Raw genomic sequence first — 20,470 nt, forward strand, 5'->3', positions numbered from 1 at the left:
CATTACGTTTCATTTCATAACATCGCTTTAAAAAAATATTAATGTATGTAACAACACGTGACCAGTTTTAGGACACAGCGTCCACGCACAAACGGAACTAGACGTGCATATGCCATTATTACTATTTATGTCTTATACAGTTATCATTTGCGCATGCATTTCATTCTTACTTGTCCGTACATTCGAGTTTATAAATATGTATAGGTACTTACATGTCTTCACTCCATCTCACTCCATTGCAATAAGGTTGAAAAATGTATACATATTATGAACTCGACTGTACATGTATTGGTGCGAGCAAGACGCATGGGCGAATGATAACAAAATGAGATCATTTTGATGTCAAACAAAATGTAAATTTGAATTGGCCTCTTGTTCACGTATAAACTTGACCCACACAACATCGTTTACCGCGAAGGTAGTCGTTCTGTGCGATGCGTTAATGAACGCATCGCAAACCATGTGGTCCACTTGGCATGCTCTATGTCAGCCAGGAAAACCCAGGAATGCATAAATCTACACGTGTAGATGTGCACGGTCTCTCGCATTAAAGCAAATCGAGTGCGTGACCGAGCTCTTAGTCATACCAATGGTCGTACCTATGCGTAAACATTGGACTATCCCTATAAGATATATCACGGATAAATGACGTGGATAAGAATACTGGTGCATTTATTATGAAAACTTCCATGCATCAGACTAGATTCGCTGATATGTGCAGTTACAGGTGAGTGACCACCGTTTTGTCCCTTTTGTCGGGATCGCAGCAGGGTATTTTAGGTTCGACGTGCGGGCACGAGAAGGCTACGTCTTCGGGCTGGCGCGGCGCGCAGGGGTCCGCGGCGGCCGGCGGGGCCTGGCAAGTCTCCACTGGCGGCGTCGGCACCCGCGGGTGCTCCGCCACGCGGACCGCTGCCGGTGATATCTCCGGGACATCTCGACGCATCGCCTTCACTCGCTCGTAAGCATCCGGTGCTAACTTCATGTGCTCAGGTATCTGAAAAAGTCGCATATGCACTGCCTGTTCTTTAACCCTTTACCGGGCTAAGGGATATATATTTCCCGGGTATAACTGATCAACAAGATTCAACAAAACTATTATTCGTAGCCGTAGGCATCAACTTTGTACATGATTGTTTGATTATTTTTAATTGATGGTGTATAGATAGATTATGATAAAAAACAATAAAAATATATAAGTAGGTGTAGTATACCTATTTAAAAACGTGAAGGCGTTTACTGAGAAAATCATTTGTAGGTATCTACACAAATAAGTCATGTCAAATGTTATTATGTATTTTCAAGGCCGAAACAGACGTCACCAACAATGAGGTGTCGTTTGGTACAACAAAATATTTTTTTAAATAATTTACGTCAATTTACTTCAGTGAACAATTAACAAAATAGATTCACGTGAAAGGACGTTTTAAGTACACCGCAGTGAAAATACCATATAAGACCACCTGGCCCCTGTTTCACCAACGTGACAGGTGCGACGAATTGTAAAATCACTGTTGCTGACGTCACAGGCATCCATGGGCTACGGTTACCGCTTACCATCGGGCGGGCCGTATTCCTGTTTGCCACCATCATTGTATTATTAAAAAAAACTTCATGATATCGGAAAAAAACAGATATTTCTCTTGCTATGTTTATGACAATTGTCACAAGAAACACTACAATTGTAACGAAATTCTGAAACTCATTCCCTGTCAAGAATTACCTACAATTCTTCTAAATCTTTGACAATTGTCAGAAACTTCGCAGGAGAAATATCTGTTTTTTTCCGATATAATAAAGTTTTTTTAAATAATACAATGATGGTGGCAAACAGGAATACGGCCCGCCCGATGGTAAGTGGTAATCGTAGCCCATGGATGCCTGTGACGTCAGCAACAGTGATTTTACAATTCGCCGCACCTGTCACCGATGTGAAATTGGGGCCAGCACTTCCGGAAACAAACCTTGTTGTAAAACATTGAAACATAGTTTAGTATAAAACCAAGTTTTTATAACAAATTTAAATATTAATCGTCAACGTTTTTCCATTCAGCACCTATACAGCGTTTTAAGTTATAAAACATTGTGTATTAGGTAAGTAGGAAACACCACTCGATATGTACTGCCAATTCTTGTAATTAATTAGCGAGCCCAGCGGACCCCAGGTTTCCCGACTGACCATGATCAATGCGGGGACAATGGATCAAGGAAGATGAATGGTGACGAAATATGAAGTGAACCGATATCTCGAACAAGTTTGAACAAGGTCGGCTCACTTTATATTTCGTCAACGTTACACTTTATCTAAAAATCGCCGCTTATGCTCTAGTTTCCTAGGATAGCGGTGCCGTCATATAGCGGCCGTCTCCATACAAATACTACGACATCCATATTTAGCCGTATTATTTAGTATGGAGACGGCCGCTATATGACGGCACCGCTATCCTAGGAAAACCGATGTTTACCGCTTTGCAGTCGACGCCATAGGTGCCAAGGTAGCCGGGCAGGCGCGGCTTGTCGTCGGCGTCCTCGTCCAACGCGCCCACCTGCGCCGCGCTCGGCACCACCTCGTAAGCGCACACGTCTGCGGCGCGACGCGCGGCGCGCTCCGCGTGATCCTGGGGAACAGTTAGCTAAGTTTAAGTACCTACAACCCTAACCAGAGAGACACTCCTGACTTCGGTCGAACTCGGCTCCGCTCGGCTCAGCATTGCTCCGAGCAATTATTAAGGTTGGCACCACTTGACTTCCTTGTGCGTGCACGACCACAGATAAGATAATCAGTTGAATTTTGACAACCCTAAATAGCCGAAAGGGATACTGCCATATATTAGAAAGGGATAGCATGATTCGACCCTGAATCGCTGTCAAACTTCGGGTTTGTAGGAAGTGTCCTTTCTGTACGGTAGTACTATTATTTCTTCTGTGCCCTAACGCAGAATAAACAGACACCACATAAGTAAACGTTGAAGAAGACCGTGAGTCACATAGAAAGGTGCCATTTTACTTGTAAAATGCTGCGTCGGGAACAGCACTACTGAGTACTTATCCCACTTGCTCCATCTTATAGTGAAACTAATTGTGCCTATTTTTATTTTATTGTCGTCGTTTAATTTTTGTCAAAAAACGATTTTACGCCTTGGTGAAGTATTCTGTACAGTACCTATACCTAAGCTTAATTTTACCGTTTGTCCTACAAAATCTTCCTCTGAGTTACGAAAACGTATGGGATTTCCGCGGAACAACGGAACATTTTTTTTATCACAAATTGGGATTTCGTGTTTATTCCGCCTAGAATGAGAAGCTCTCCTAGCCTCCGCCTAGAATGACCAAAATCAAAATCGACTATAAAATAAAAATCGGGTCAATTACGGGATAGGTAACTATTGCATTGCTCCCAGTCTATAATTCGTGCTCTCTTGCCCAAGCTAATATAATATTTCAAACCACGTAAAAGGCTCTCTTGATTGATCAAAAACTGATGAGAAAGTTGCATTTTATCCACATGTGGGGCAAAGTAATCAAATGTAAATTTTGTGTTGTTTCCTTATGTTGACTGGTACAATTAAGTATTAAATAATCATTTTAACATGATTTTAAATGATAAACATTTACGCTTACACTTGCTATGCTCTTGGTTCAATTTTGGACTCTTTCGCTTACTCCGGTATTAATACTAACGAGAGGTTAAACGACAACTTTGCCTCCTTGTGAAATAAATAACTATTTATTATGAAAAATAGAAAAATCTAATGTGAGGGTATTGCATCGCCAAAGCATTAAATAGCGGATGGCGCTGGAGCTAATATACGGCGTTGCATGAACAAGAGATTTCCTTTGGCAGGATTGGTCCTTAGGACCCAAGGATGGATTCAAGAAGTGGAGCCACCGAGATTTTTGATGTAAATTTTTAGGGGGGGGGGGCTCTCAACTTGATCTTGATATCTGTATCATTTAAGCTACTAGGTCAAGTTTGGTATCGTTTCCGTATAAATCGGGGGTGCCGAATTCATTTCTGATATCCTCCTAAGGCCCAGCCATACAAATGAAAAATGCAAAATTAGCCACAGAAATTTGAGCCTACAGTGTAGGAAATAGAGTTGATTTTGCGTTGTTAAAAAACTGAACGAAACAGAGCAAACGCAACTCTGTTCCAATCGAATATGATTTAAATTTCTTTGAACTGAATAAGTACTATAGGTAGGACCTTGGGCCTTAGGAGGATATCATAATGACACCATTCCGAAGTAAAAACACATAAAATATAAAAAAAATACTTTTTTTAAACTGCTCTTCCCGTTTAAACTGCTGAACCAATTTAGTTTAAATTTGGTACAGAGATAGTTTGAGTCCCAGGGAATAACATAGCATACTTTTAATCTCAATAATCATCCATTAAGGGTGTGAAAAGGGAGGAGGAAATTTGTATGGGGATTCAATAACCGCTGAACCGATTTAGATAAAATTTGGTATAGAGATAGTTTGAGTGCCGGGGAAGAACATAGGATAGTTTTTAATCCAAAAAAAAAACCTTTTAAAATGAAAGGTAAGGTGTAGGATTGTATGTGAAATCAATAAACGCTGAACCGATTTCGATGAAATCTATGTCTATATCTTTGATATAGTTGAAAATGATACTAAACTTGACTTAGAACCTAAACTTAAAAAATTATTAACCTCAAACGTCGCAGACGCTTAACCCCCCCCCCCCCCCCCCCCACACCCCACCTGCATCAAAAATCTGGGTGGCTTCACTTCTTAAATCCATCCTTGGGTCCTAAGGACCAATCCTGCTAAAGGAAATCTCTTGTTCATGCAATGCCGTGGTTGACCTTTTTTTGCTCTGAGCAAACACAACTAAAAGGCTAATAATAGTACATTACTACAGAGGCCGGGACAAAAGGGGTTGCCGGCCGAAGACATATAGACGGCCGAGCGAAGCGAGGCCGGATAGGTCTGAGCGCGGGCAACCCCATTTCCCGCCGAGGTATGTATAGTGCTTTTCTCAAACATGCAATGAAATAAATAAAATAAAAAATCCACGAAACCCAAGTTTTATTTATAGAAAAAACTAAAAGTAAACTACACCCAAAATATAACCAACACGTACCTATATCATTATCACGCGTATGTTTTACACGAGTCGTGTATTTTTACTACCCGTATATTTTCATGTATCTTTGATTTTTTCGCCTTGTATCCGTCTGACTGTCGTTTTCGTCACAAAGGTTTACATAGTCTTTCATGTTGATATCATGTTTCACATACATCGTTGCTTTATGCATGGAGTAAATAAATATAATTTCCACAGTGTTGACGAATTTGTAGTTACATTCATTTAAAATATGCCACAAAACTGTTTCTAATAAACTGTAAGCCATTTTTCTTAGTTTCTCAAATAATAAAATTGCCATAAGCAACCATATACATACTTCGTCTTTGACTTGGCGGCAGAGGCAGCAAGTTATTTAAAATCAATTCTGCTTACGCTGCCAATTCCAACACATACGATTACAATTAATATTAATTTCATTATTTCGTCGGAACTCATATTAAAGTCAAAAAATCAACAACGCACCATAAATCCAATAAAACAGAATGAATATTTTTCAACTTTACCTCCACAACAATTTAAAAAAATCACTACGCGTGTTTGAGTAGACCTTTTTACCGCTAACGTTTAGATGAAATATTTTAAATATTTTTATTTGTGTAGTTAAATTTATAATTTAAAATTATAGAATTTATTATTTATTAAGTTCATGTTGATTTTATACAAATAAAACTGCAAATTATAGCAAACATTGTTTTTTGTTTTTTTTTATAGGCGTAGTGGCAGAGTGTCATTACGAACCATAAAGCAATAACTGCCTCTAGTTTTTTTTAATGGATGAATGCCACGATGCTGTGTCACAAATATCTGTGAAATGAAAATTAAAAAAGAGGACTTTGCCGGCCTAGGCCTGCAAGATGTGTATGAAATTCCATTAACGACCTTTTGTCCTAGCCGCACCTGAAACGTCATACTTCGCAGCCTATTATAAGGAACATAACATCAATATTTCATTGCATGTTTGAGAAAAGTAATTATGTATAAACAAGGTAATTTCTTAAAATCAAATTATTTCTTATTCATGTTTTAGTTCGGTTTCTAATGGATGATCTTATTTTATCTACGAGTATAAGAAACTCCTTATGGTTGGAAGGAAATGGAAGTTTATTTATAAACATTAGGTCGGCTGATGCGTCCTGAGAGGCATAACTTCCAGGTTGATGTGGAGCTAATATTACAAGTTTGATAAAAGTTCGTGAAAGCCTTGGAGCGCGCGGGCGCGCGGGCGGGTGCGGGTGGATCGATGGCTGATAATTTGTAACGAGGTCGTTATTAACGACGTTCACAGCTTGTTGCTGTTGCCAAGGTCAGAGAATGGCAAAACAGCATGCGCATTTCCATTTTAAAAATACGATCATGGTTTGATTTTAGTCATTGTGTATTCTGCTCGCATCACTAATCGAGGTACGAGCGAAATGCACTGTGCAAATAGATGTCCATGAGGATCATATTTTAATTATAGGAGTTCGCCTCTTACTTCCCTAAAATGTCACAGTAAATTACTGAATCTATTTAAAAACTGCCTTTGAACTCTGCTAAAACTTCACAGGGAAACTTTACACATGTTAATGTGACGGTCAAGGTTGTTTGTGAGGTTGTGACGTAAATGGGTTCACGACAAGGAAAACGATTAATAGGCCGGTTATAGATAGAAGTCGAAGTTGATTCATATTTAATGCTATTATTACACAATCGAAGATGCACATTGCTTAAAATTGCATTGCAAATCAAATGCAATGGAGTAAAACTGTCCATTGGCTTTAGAGGAAAAGGGACAACGTCACCTGATCGCTTGTCCATACAAATTATAGAAAATATTTTTACACAATTTGATGTAGGTATATTGCCCCTCAATTTGTATTTCTTTTTCGATTTTTAAATTAGCACGAGAATTAGTACATTGTTTAAAAAAAATGTATCTTCTTAATTGAAGTAAAGTAAAATAAGTTGCTTGTGAAAATAATGGCAAGAGATTTACCGGCATCTTGTATCGTTCGCAATAGTTTGGGTCGTCATTGTAGTGCGGCTGTTCTCCGGGCGGGTACTGCGGGTAGGCGGGGCGCGGGGGCTCCCGGTGTTCGTCAGCCGCGGCCCCGCTGAAGCACACCACCTTCTGCTGGTCGTCGCGCGCGGCGCCCGACTTCAATATACCCTTTAGGGGCATTATTTCGTCGCATGTCGGTTTGCTGAAAATAAACCGAACTTCTAATTGTGGAGAAAGGAAATGGATTCTTGGACATTTTCTGACACAGATTCTATGACAAATATTTTGACAGAAATACGCTAAGCTACTATCACGGTTCAAACCTTTTTTAGCTATTTAGTTATTGTCATTATTATTAGGTTCCTTTATATTATACACGTTGTAACATGAGGAAACCGAATAATTTTAACAACGTATACCTGATCATATTTAGAGACAAAAATGTCCTATAAACTTTACTACTATTAATTTAATTAATTAAAAAAACCGGGCAAGTGCGAGTCGGACTCCCGCACGAAGGGTTCCGTACCATAATGCAAAAAAGGCAAAAAAAAACGGTCACCCATCCAGTACTGACCCCGCTCGACGTTGCTTAACTTCGGTCAAAAATCACGTTTGTTGTATGGGAGCCCCACTTAAATCTTTATTTTATTCTGTTTTTACTGATGAGATACAGCCTGGTGACAGACGGACGGACGGACAGCAGAGTCTTAGTAATAGGGTCCCGTTTTACCCTTTGGGTACGGAACCCTAAAAAAGCAAGTTTTTATTGTTATATAGTGTATAAGGCCTTTTTGATGGTGATGTTGCTGCTATGGGACGTAGTCTAAATATCCTTATTGATAGATGTCAAAAAGTGACAAGTAACACTTTGCAAAAAATAGGTTTTACGAAAAAAAAATGTAATTTTTTTAAGTGACAAGTTTACCAATAACATTTATTTTTTATGTATAAATACATTCAAAAAATTGAAAAAAAAACCAAAAAAAAATTTTTTTTGGCGAAGTTGACCTAAAATCTTATTACTTTTTTCCTTCTTTTGACCTCAGAAATGCGTGGTTAAAATTATTCGGTTTCCTCGTGTTACACCGTGTATATATTGACTCTGTCATGCTATTTCAAATTGGTACAGTCAAGGAATTTAAATTCCGACCCATTTCGTACTTTGTCACAGTGACAACCGTATGAGGTCTCTAGCGGCTTTCATATTGATTGTCACTGTGACAAAGTACGAAATGGGTCGGAATTTAAATTCCTTGACTGTACCTTTGGTGGCCATGAGTAAGCCCATTCATAATAAAAAAAAAAATGTGTAGATATTAATTAACCTTGCTATCGATTTTTAGGAGAAGAGAAATAATGACCTATTTTCATGGACATGAACAGATTTCAATGATTCAATGACCAATAGCCTCCCGGGCGAAAACTTGTAAAAAGATGAAGAAAGATGTGTAATGGATTCTAGTGGTCATCAGCTGCCACCCCGTTGGTGGGTTGAGGAATGGCAGACACCGAAACACGTAGGTAAAATGAAAAAATAAATGATATTCAACCTAATTGAAAATGCAGTCGCCTCCCGTTTGATGGCAGACCCTCCAACGCGCGCGGCCCCTATATGGCTAGGCACCTCTACTATTAACTATACTGAGGTGTACCTCAGGCGGGTAGCTCTGAGGCTCTCCTCGTAAGACAGGTGGTCTGTGTTCTGCGGAGGCGTGGGGGGCCTCGGCGGGGTCGCCGAGCCCTCCACCACGTCGAGCGCGGCCAGGCAGCGCTCCATAGCGTTGGGTTCTGCCACCGCCGACAGGCCTTGTTTTAAAAGCTCAGCGCGCCTCGCTGCCGCTTCACCCTCACGTATGGCGTTCTGAAAAACATGCCGAATAATTATCGTTATATTTGGTGGTGTATTCTACTCCTTACATTTTATTTAAGTGTCAAAAGGTCTTCTACGTGTTGCCTTCGGCTCCTCCTTCTCTCTTATTGTCCCGTGATGGGTAAATATAAAGGGAGGCTACCATCTCAGTCGCATGTTTCTAAAAACTATCACTCAGTCTTAAAATGAAATACTTAACTAAGAAAAACAAAATTGCGTGTCCTACCTATCATAGGTACATTTTTAGCTATAGTTTCCACTTTTTAAGGAAGTACAGGATTGAAGAATGTCACATACTACCTATATGTACGTAGTCATCCAACCTTTCCTACAGCCCAGATGAAACACTTTTTAAAGTGAACCTTATGTGTCGTAAATACTGAATTGTTTAATACTGACCTGTAGTTCGTCCTTTAGGTTACCCTCGCGCAAGTGGTAGTTGCGCACGTTGTCTATCACCTCTTGCGGGAACTTCTCGGGGTTGGCGCTCATGTAGCGGTACACGAACAAGTCGCAGCCGACGATCTTGAACCGGTGCTTGAACACCGGTACTATGGCGCCTGTGATATTAACTACCTTCAAAAATAATCTGTAGCGATTCTTGTAGAACATCAGGTAATCTGTCGTATTATTGTTTTATTAAATTCCCAAGCAAACTAGGCAATATCAAATATGTAAAATAGTATTCGGATTTCGGACACATCTAATAATACCTATATAAATCATAGTTGGGTATTTAGACCTATTACCCGCGTTATTGTGCCCAATTGCAGTACAAAACAATAAACTCAGCAGTTACAGTAACGGAAGACAAAATTTTGCATGAATGTCGTTAGATGCAACAGTAACGGGATAAGATCATGCACCGAAATTATCTACTATGTACTGCAAGCTTTATAAAATGAGAGGTAAAGAACCAGTTCAAAATAATCACAAGTAGGTACGTAAGCAGCAATCACTAAGTTGTACCTTAAACCTATTGCTTTTATATTTAGTTAACCGATTATTTGAATAGGTCAGTTAATGTAGGTATGTCGCTTGACATTTATAATTATTCGCTAAAGACTTACCAATATAAAATCGTTCCGGTGTATAGTAGGTGGGAAAACTGGGGTCCGATTCAGGTGTCTGCAACTGCATGGCCTGAAGGAACTTTCCCTCCCTTATGCCAGAGTTCCGGCGCGGGATTTCTCCGATCTTGATCTTGCCATCGGCCAGGCTGTAAGATAGCACAAACTGGCGCCCTTTGTCCTCTGGATGGACCCACTCCAGCTCGCACAGGTACCGGAGGTTCTGGAGTAAACAATTTTACCCCCATTATTTTGTAGGCAGACACCACGAATTTCCAGTTGCTACGACCCTGACATACCTATTTCTCTTCCTACAGTTTCATAACATTCCACATACACGCTCGCTGGTTTAGGGTACTTTTGACCTGGCCTTTCTTCAAGATTTCCCCGATTTTTACTAATCTTTGATGACAATATTATCAAGGCAGTAATATGCGAACAATGGGCTGATGTGTGAGCCTAGCTATAATATTGCTAATGTCTCTCTGTCGCGCTTACCTATATGAAAGAGTCATAGAAATTACCTGCTTAGTATTAATATTCGTGGCGTTCCATGCCTAAATAGTCCTTATACTCAATGTTCATAAGGATCCTTTTCTGGTGAAAAGCCACATTTATGCATGCTCTATGAAAAACAATGACTACGACGCTTTCGTTAGAAATAACCAATTTTGATTTTAGATAGAATAAATGCAGTGCATTTCACAGAAAATACATTATAAAATAAACAGTACAAAAGAATTCGCTTGCAGCTATTTAAATGAGATGAGTGTAGAGATTGTGTAGGTATGAATAAGCTTTGTAGAAAATGTAGACGTTCAAGGACAAAGGAAACAGCTTATGAGTATAGTTCGTTTTTTTTAGCATTAGAAAGAACTCCACAGAAGTAAGCGCACAGTTTTTATCAGGCTCTTTAATTGTTAATAATTATTGAATTATCTAATGTAGCACGGTCAATACATATAATTTACTTCAAATTATTACCGCTAAAACTGCCGGATTTGGAACCACAAGCTTACTTCTGCGAAGTTCTTTCTAATGCTAAAAAAAACGAACTATAGGTCAAGCAAACTTTTTGCAGTGTAGTACTTGTAGTGCTTGTAGGTTCGCTATATAATACTTTTTAGCGTTTTCAAAGTTACTTTGACAATACTCAGAACTTGTGCTCGGGGACGAAGAAGCTGAGACTGTTGTCGTAGTAAGATGACTTATACAGGGTGGAATGCGCGACATGCTCTGAACTTGAATATGGGGAACATCAGTGGATGTAAATGATTTTACTCGTAGTTAGGAGCGACAATAACATATTTAACAATAATAAATTAACCGCTATAGGCCTTTACCCCTTAGTTTATTACTTATGGTCCTGCACTTAATAGCCTATCTATCTTCCTGAGATAGTAGGTCAAACGACATCTCCCCTCCGGCGACAAGAAAATTGGAGCGGTCTGTTATGCCGACCTACAGTATTTCACAATAAACTTGATTTATTACCATTATTAATTCAATGTAATTTTTATTAAACCTGTATTCGAAATTTTCGAATACTTTTAATAAAAATACGAATTTTTAGTTTTGTTGCGTAACTCTGCGCAAGGGGCGCTACTACCACAATCCATCACAATCTGGACGTCTACCGCGTAACAAGAAAATCGAAATTTCGTTATCTAACCCCTCTATCACACTTGCATATTCGAGCGATAAGGGGGCAGATAACTAGATTTAGATTTTCACGTTTCTCGGTAGGCCCTTGTTAACAAACCCCCTTGATGCATCAATGTCATATTTTATTGTCTGTGAATACTTATCAATAAACAGTTTAAGGCACAGTATGTATAAGTTACTCTATGGTTTACTAGAGGCGCTAGTGCTGCACTCTGGCAGCAGAACATTGCAGTAATAACCCTATTGGGTCGAAGTAGTGATCTATATGTACCTACAATAATCAAAGTCGGATTATTTCGTCGTGTATATTTCACCCGGTAGAATGCTTTACTATTTCCGTCGCTGTTGCGACTTCAAATGAGTTGAAATGGCAAAGTACCTTTCCAACTTTCAGATAAAGGTATGTGGGTCAAACAGAAAACTGTGTTACGTCTTTCCTGTATACATACACAAGAGTTAAGGGCTATAAAGGTTAATTTTCTTATTTAACCCTTATCCAACTATTGCCCACAGGAGAGAAAACTAGTGTGTTCGCGCGATCTGTACATTTTTCTCACCTGTGGGCAATAGTTAACAGCTTGTGGGCATGTATGTGTTCGCGCGAACTGTACATTTTTATCACCTGTGGGCAATAGTTAACAGCTTGTGGGCATGTAAGTAATAATTTTATCATAGTTCTCTAAAAAAGGAGGACCTTTTCACGTGGATAAGGGTTAAATAAGAAAATTAATCTTTATAGTCCTTAACTCTTGTGTATGTATGTTTACAGGAAAGACGTAACACAGTTTTCTGTTTGACCCGTGTACAGTCAGCGTCATTATATGTAGTAGGTAGCATCTAAAGTATTCAAATAGTTCTGTACACCATGGAATTTGTATGGTGTGCCGAACTATTTGCATATTTTGGATGCTACCTACTATTTGAGTCAATTTGACACTGACTGTAGGTACATACAGTGCCCATAAGTACAGTAATTTCAAAACATTATTCTACTACAGCAGTACACTTTTTGGTATCCCATCGGTAGAGATTTTGTTATTTAATTATTTACAGTTTAACAAATCAATAGTTTGCAACTTTTTGAATAATTTAGTGAGGCGGGACTTACCTTATTGGCGTTAAGGTTATATTTGATGATGTCCTTACGAGGAGGCTTTGGTACGAGCCCGAAGCAGTTTTGCAGGGAGTCCTCCGGAGTACCGAATCCAGTGTGCGGCGGGTACACCTACAAAAGAAAAAAATATCTACATAATACAGTTTACATCAACTAACTAAAGTTAGTCGATGTAAGTTGTATGAAGTGGTGATGTTATTTCGTACCTATATAATTTAATCTCATGCCTACGTATACACGGTGTAACATGAGTAAACCGAATAATTTAAAAAGCGTATTCCTGATCATATTTAGAGACAAAAATGTCCTATAAACTTTTGTGATATTCGCCTAGTTTCAGAGATATTATTAATTAAAAAAAAAAGTTTTTATTGTTACATAGTGTAAAAGGCCTTTTTGATGGTGATGTTGCTGCTATGGGACGTAGTCTAAATATCCTTATTGATAGGTAGATGTCAAAAAGTGACAAGTAACACTTTGCAAAAAGTAGGTTCTACGAAAAAAAAAATGTAAAAATCAATTTTAAGTGACAAGTTTACCAATAACATTTATTTTTTATGTACAAATACATTCAAAAAATTAAAAAATAAACAAAAAAATTTTTTTTTGGCGAAATTGACCTAAACTCATAATACATTTTTTACTTCTTTTGACCTCAGAAATGCGTGGTTAAAATTATTCGGTTTCCTCATGTTACACCGTGTAGAGTTCGACCACGAGTTTCGAGGAAGCGAAACGTCACAACGCTTTTAATTCTGAATAGACATAACAAATACCTAAATATACCTCAGAATTTTTAGAAAGGTCCGCTAACATTTATAGACCTGTTCCATGACTGCTTGTAACTTGTAGTACCTTAGGTACTTGTAGAAATCCCATGAAACAGAGCTCCGGGACCAGAGGGCCTACCACGATTATCGAAGTTGGTAAATTGCGGGCATCTTTCTCTTTTACACTAATTTGGGCGTAATAAGTGACAGAGAAATATGCCCGAAAATGTGAACTCCGGTGTTCGCGGTAGGTACTCAGATGGTATATGCTTTCCACGTGTTAATAAAATACAAGGTTACCTACTAAATATATTTTTAAATTTTCTATAGCGTAGAAATGGATAAAAGTGAAAAGACACGACTAGTTACCTTGGCGAACTCCTTTGTTTTCTTCTCTAGAATCTCCACGCGCGGCGGCTGTTGTATGTTCAACATCGTTCTAATTATAGACATACATAGCAATTAGTACAGTCTAAAAAAGGTTAATCAACAGCCTTAACAACCTACCATTATTCCTAGAGCTAATTCTGCCGCAGTCAACCATTTCCTTACTTAAATAACATGCTTCACTTCTAAGTAAATAGAAATCTTTTAAGTCTATTTTAAGATAAGTAGGTATTTCTACTTTATTTCGATATAAAATTTTGTATGTAGGTACTGTAGGTAGGTACCTATGTTATGTACAAATGTGTTGTACAAGTTGCTATAATCTATAATTGAGTGATATTTTGGAGACGCTACCGGAGGCCGTACCGCGAGCCACGTTCGAAGTGTTGCCTCTCTGTCGGCAAGATGTCGAACGCCCTCTGATATCCGCGATATCCTACAGAGCAACGCCGCAATACCGGTCGTAACATGCCGTTCTTGATCTAATCATATGTACTAATCGAGGTATTAATAAGTAAGAAGACAAAACAGTGTAAGTATTAAACTGCTACCTAGATAATAATAATGTCTAATTATATAGCAGCTACATAAACTACTATTATGGCGAAACTTGTTCGCTTAAAATATTTACTTACAAATAAATAGCACCTAACATTGGATAATCAACAGTATACACGGTGGAAAGATAAGCCGGGTTCCTGGAGGGAAAAGAACTACGTTAAATCCTTAAGCTGGCTCATTTTACTTAAAGGAGACATTCCTTTATTTTTAAAAAGAAACAAAACTATATTCAAATTATTTTTCTTTTTTTCTTGTCTAAAAAAATCTTAAGTACTAAATATTAGATTTTATGGATATCTTGTACGACAGACGAGTGTAAGACCTAATGTTTCTTGGAGAAATATTATCATTAACATTAACTGTATCAACTAGTAGAATAAAATTGCGAGTTTTTATTTTTAGTCGGTTCGAGTCCCGGGCGAGGCAAGCGTGTTTATCAAAAATAAAGGAATGTCTCCTTTATGTAAAATGAGCCAGCTTAAGGATTTAATGTAATTTTCCCTCAACGCCCGACTTATCTTTCCACCCTGTATACAGGGTGTCCCAGAATTCGACGTCAAGCCGTAAACGGATGATAGACCAAGTCATAACAGTTATCATAAAAATACAAAAAAAATCCAACTCATGTTCTTTAAAAATTTGGTCACTTTAAAAATTCACTAAAAAATCCACACCCTGTAATTATTCAAGATTACACAATAATAAAAAAATTTGAATAAATTATGGAATTTGTAGTAACAAGAGTTAAAGAACCATTACCAATTCTGGGACAACCTGTATGTATATATATTTAATAGGTATTATTATGGCATCTCTTAATCACGATTTAAATTTTCTTGAATAAAATAAATCACTATTTTTGTATATCGTTTAATCAGTTATATTTAAGTAATTACATTTGCTTGCAAAGGACAACAAGTGGCAATTAAGTTTGTCGATCAATTTACTTTGTACCTGTGCTCGTTAATAAATTAATAATGCAACATGTAGCGACGTGGGACAGATTGTCGTGCATAGGTTAAAGCATCCATTGATCAACTACTGGGCTGATTGGATATTATATATCAGCAGTGAAAGCTATTGAAAATTTAGAACATGTTTATTCTTGCCGTGACATCAAAATTAAATCAATAAAACTTTTTCATAAGTTGACTATTGCTGAGACATTTCGACGTATTTCTGTATATCACTTGTATTATGCACACTAACACAAGTAGGTAAATAATAGTTTAATAGGTACCTAGGTATATACCTAATCGTGCGTCTATAATCGTGCCTCTGTGTCCAAAATTGGTCATAAGGACCATCATCATAATAACTTTGGCTTGACACATTCGCAACTCGCAATCATAGTTTAAAATCAAATATTAGATTCTTTTATATACATTATGTAAGCGTATTAGGTCACTGTATTAATTGTAATGTACATATTCTGGTAACTACAAGTACTGTAATTTGGTTTTAACATAGTAACAAAATGACGTAGATTCGCGACCATCAGCATTGGTTCTCACGACCGTAGTGGGAACTCCCACGTGACTGCAATAACATTGTTCCATTGCCAATGACATTCAATTCTTGGAAATTATACCATTGTGCAAAGCAGTGATTTTAGCGTTATCAACAGACTATTAATTCAATAATGTAATTTATAGTTGAAATTTTCTAAGGTGATTTTTAGGCTCAAACCTCTGTAAAACAAAAGGCATTGTTCCTTTTATGCAGTGCGGTTAGCTTCTGAATCCCTACCTAGTGAAAATAACGAACCCGGCATTCACTACCTGAAGGCTTCGTCACTTTTTTTATACATATATAAGCCCGGTTTGTCGGGAGCAAAAATGCACTTTTCCTAGTGCTTAATTAAATATCGAGTATTCTATCGACATCCATACGAAACATTTTTGAATCAGAATCTGAAATTTATTGATATAACTATTGCGAAAATTATATAAAATATTAAAAAATACAAACAGTTCATTTTAAGTTTGTGTACAACTATAATATTTCAGAATTTCATAACGGTTGTGCAGTAAGTATGCGTAAATAGTGGTTTTTTAACGATATCGACTTATAAAATATGTGTCATCGCATTATTGAGACGTCAGCACATATTTTTCCCTTCAAACCGGGTTTTGTACATACATCACTATGACATCTATCACAGTTTATAATTTATATAGGTATAGCAGTGTGACTACTTAAAAACACAGTTTAAAATATGTGATAAAAATAATGTTGTGTAAGAACGAGCCCGTTTTAAAATTTTACATTTCTACTTAAGTACCTATCTGGTTTAAATTCATTTATTATGCTAACCGAACTGCATATAAGAGAAGAAAAACGCCTTTTTTGTTTATTTTATACCTAGCACACATACCTAACACATGTTATATACGGCCAAGAAAACGTTTTAAGCTGACTAAGTCATTATCCCATTCAATTCATCAATCGACTACCTACTTAACAACGTAGCGAGTCTTTGGGGAGTGCAGCACACCCAAAACATGAACCGAATTCTGTGTCAGGGAAATGCCTTTCCCATAGGACCTACTCTACATTGAAAATCGAAGTTATTGAATGTATTGAGATGGAAATGTTTCATAACACTATTTGTTGTACAGTCATCAGCAATAGTATCTTACACAACTAGGGCTGCAAAAATATATGACGCTCTCTTATTGCGCTCCAAATAAGAACGTGTCACATATTTTTGCGGCCCTAGTTGTGTAAGATACTATTGCTGATGACTGTACCTAAAGGTAGGTACGGTTTTGCTATTGAAACAAATGTCCTTAATACATATGATGTTGAGTAGAACACTTTTATCTCATAGAAAACTAAGTTCACTAACTTCTTATTAGGTCAGGAAATGAATGCTCAAAAAACGTTGTAGAGGGAAATGCTAGGAACACAATTTTTGACTCCGTAACTTTGTTTAGACTAGTTAGGAGGTGAACATATAAAAAGTCCCCGGCTGTAGCCCCGGTGCTGCGGGGTAGAGGGGGGTAAGAAGGACGAATTTTTCGGTTTTTCATTGATATCTTGGAAACTTTGCATCTTAGCGACATGACTACTAAGACAAACCGAAAGCTCATAAAATTAGTTACAAGTTTTATCTAGTCAAGTTTTTCGATATCTTGAATAGTTTTTGAGATAGACGCTCTTGAAAGTTTATTTAGGGATTTTAATGTTATCTTGATATCTACATCAGTGATGCTGTTAGGCCATGTTTGGCATCATTTTCGTATAAATCGGGGGTGCTGAATTCATTTATGGTATCACATTGACACTATTCCGAAGTAAAAACAAAATTTAAAAAAAATATATTTTTTAAAATCCCTCTTCACTCTTAAACCGCTGAACTAATTTCGTTGAAATTTGGTACAGAAATAGTTTCAGTCTCGACACAGGACATAGGATAGTTTTTATAACCAAAAGCATCTTTTGAGGATGTGAAAAGTGGGGTGGAAGTTTGTATGGGGAGTCAGTAACCGCTGAACCGGTTTAGGTGAAATTTAGGATGGTATACATCTGTGATTTAGATGAAAATGATACCTAACATGACTTCAAACCTTACCTTAAGCAGTATGAACCTCAGGAATTCAGTTTCGTCGATGAAGTTGAATTCCCCCCATACTCCATTTCACAACTTTAAAGGATGATTATTGAGATAAAAAGTATCTTATGTCCTGTCTTGGGACTCGAAATATCTGTATACCAAATTTCCATTAAATCGGTTGAGCGGTTTAAGCGTGAAGAGGAATTTAAAAAAAAAGTTATTTGTTTAAAGTTTATATGTTTTTTCTTAGGAATGGTGTCAATGTGATACCAAAAATGAATTCAACATCCCCGATTTATACGAAAATGATACCAAACACGGCCTAGCAGCTTCACTAATGTAGATATCAAGATAAAATTTAAAGCCCTAAATAAACTTTCAAGAGCGGATATCTCAAAAACTATTCAAGATATCGAAAAACTTGACTGAATAAAACTTGTAACAATTTTTATCAGCTTTTGGTTTGTCTCAGTAGTCATGTCGCTAAGACGCATAGTTTCCAAGATATTAGTGAAAAACCGAAAAATGAGACCTTCTTTCCCCCCTCTCCCCCCCAGCACCGAGGCTACGGCCGGGGACTTTTGATATGTTCACCTCCTAACTAGTCCAAACAAAGTTACGGAGTCAAAAATTGTGTTCCTAGCATTTCCCTCTATAACTTCTTATTTCTTGGCCTATATAGTTACATTAATACTATATTATGAACTTTGGAGGCGGATTCAGTGGGAATGAACCGAGTTCCTTCGACAAGTCACTGTTAAGACACGGCCTGGGAATCTGTAATTGAATTTAACTTTGCACTCTTAACTTGAGGGATGGGTTTGTCCTCGCCGAATACACCATTCACTTTTGTTCATTGTTCGAGAAATTTTACTAACTGCCCCGTGCGGGGTTAGACCTTTAGCATTCTCTCGCTGACTTTTTATTAGAACTTCAGCACGCTGAATCTTAAAATATCTACATAGGCTTACGCAGTGTTTTTGGATTTTTTAAATCGCAGAAATGCAAAAATATACTGCGGGATGCTGTTATCGGTATAGTCGGTCCTACAATTAATTAGGTTATTAATGATATTATAATTCGACTCTAAGTAAAGGAAGTAACAAACCTCACTTTAAAATATCATACTATGCATTATGTATACCTATGAACTTAAGTAGGTACCCACTTACTATGTCTTAGTAAACATTAGTTAGAAATAAAAATATACGTTACTGATAATATTTTCTGGTAAATGGATCGCAGTCGCTGATGAGAAAACGACGACCGAGTATGAAAACCGTCTCTCCCACAATTAGGTCATTCGGGGCGTAATACTCGGTCACCTCTTCGTCGGTCATCTCCATCACAATGGACGGAAATGATACTGAAAACAAATTGCAATCATTCATAAACTGAAAGATATGTTATATGAGACACTAAAAAGTGACGAAGGCCTCCATGCAGTGCTGAAGGAGCGGATTTTAGCAGGCGTCTACAGCCTAAATACACAAACGCGCTACGAATATAATTTACTCAATATACAAGTGCACATGGACTATAAAAGTGTTTATGAAAACGTTCGAGATTACTATGAACTATACAAGTCCAAATAGCAAAAAAGATGTGTGTTGTCTGTGACTCTAGAGTACCTACATCAAACAAAGCAAGATTTTTAAATACAAAATGACTTAGCTATTCCTGTGTCAGATTCCTATATATTTACTATACTTACTGAATGAATTGGTAATCTCATTAATATAAGAAATTATTTAAATAAATTATTAATTTCTATAGAATAATTAATTACCTAATTAGAATTTCATTGTTTTGGTATTATAATATAATATTAGACAAAAAAAAACAATTTTATAAACGTTGTTAAAGTACCTTCCTAACTTGGTCACCCATTTTTAGGGTTCCGTAGACAAAATGGGTAAAAAACGGAACACCTTAGTGTTACGTCATGTCCATCTGTCCGTCCGTCCATTCGTCCATTTTAGGTACATCCCCAGTCGAGCAACCAACCCCCAATATATATAAAACTCACCTGGCCTCTCCTTCCACTTCTTGGGCAATTTTCGTCTTTTCAGTAGCAGAGGGAAAGGCTCCTTTCCACCTCGGCCATCATTCAGCTCCTGTAATTACAGATTCTGTGAAAAACTGTATTTATAAGAATTGGACCTCGATACATGACATAAAGTATAAGTAATCTAACCACAATCTAACCAAGCACAAATAGCAAACCCTATGTTTGCTATTTTTTATACTTGCACTTAATTTTTCATCAATACAATGAATAAATATTAGTTAAATGATTAGTAAACCCATTTCGTCCAGCGACAAAATTTAAAATTTATTTATTTATCAGTGTGTCGCGTTCAAATACATTTGA

General features: G+C 37.4%; 1 protein-coding gene across 1 annotated transcript in view; it reads right to left on the reverse strand.

Annotated features, from left to right (window-relative positions):
• Positions 1–655: 655 nt before the first annotated feature.
• LOC134678848 (EF-hand domain-containing protein 1-like) overlaps positions 656–20,470 on the reverse strand; it is a 65,461-nt gene continuing 45,646 nt past the window's right edge. Inside the window, exons 7-16 of the mRNA XM_063537554.1 lie at positions 20,126–20,213; positions 19,312–19,462; positions 13,959–14,028; positions 12,814–12,930; positions 10,041–10,263; positions 9,370–9,530; positions 8,753–8,961; positions 7,092–7,299; positions 2,466–2,618; positions 656–997 (exon numbers count right to left, since the gene is read on the reverse strand). Of these exons, the coding sequence (XP_063393624.1) occupies positions 722–997; positions 2,466–2,618; positions 7,092–7,299; positions 8,753–8,961; positions 9,370–9,530; positions 10,041–10,263; positions 12,814–12,930; positions 13,959–14,028; positions 19,312–19,462; positions 20,126–20,213 (1,656 nt within the window). The 3' untranslated portion in view covers positions 656–721. The remainder of the gene's footprint in view (positions 998–2,465; positions 2,619–7,091; positions 7,300–8,752; positions 8,962–9,369; positions 9,531–10,040; positions 10,264–12,813; positions 12,931–13,958; positions 14,029–19,311; positions 19,463–20,125; positions 20,214–20,470) is intronic.

This window comes from Cydia fagiglandana, chromosome Z, assembly GCF_963556715.1.
Source record: "Cydia fagiglandana chromosome Z, ilCydFagi1.1, whole genome shotgun sequence".
NCBI lineage: Eukaryota > Metazoa > Arthropoda > Insecta > Lepidoptera > Tortricidae > Cydia > Cydia fagiglandana.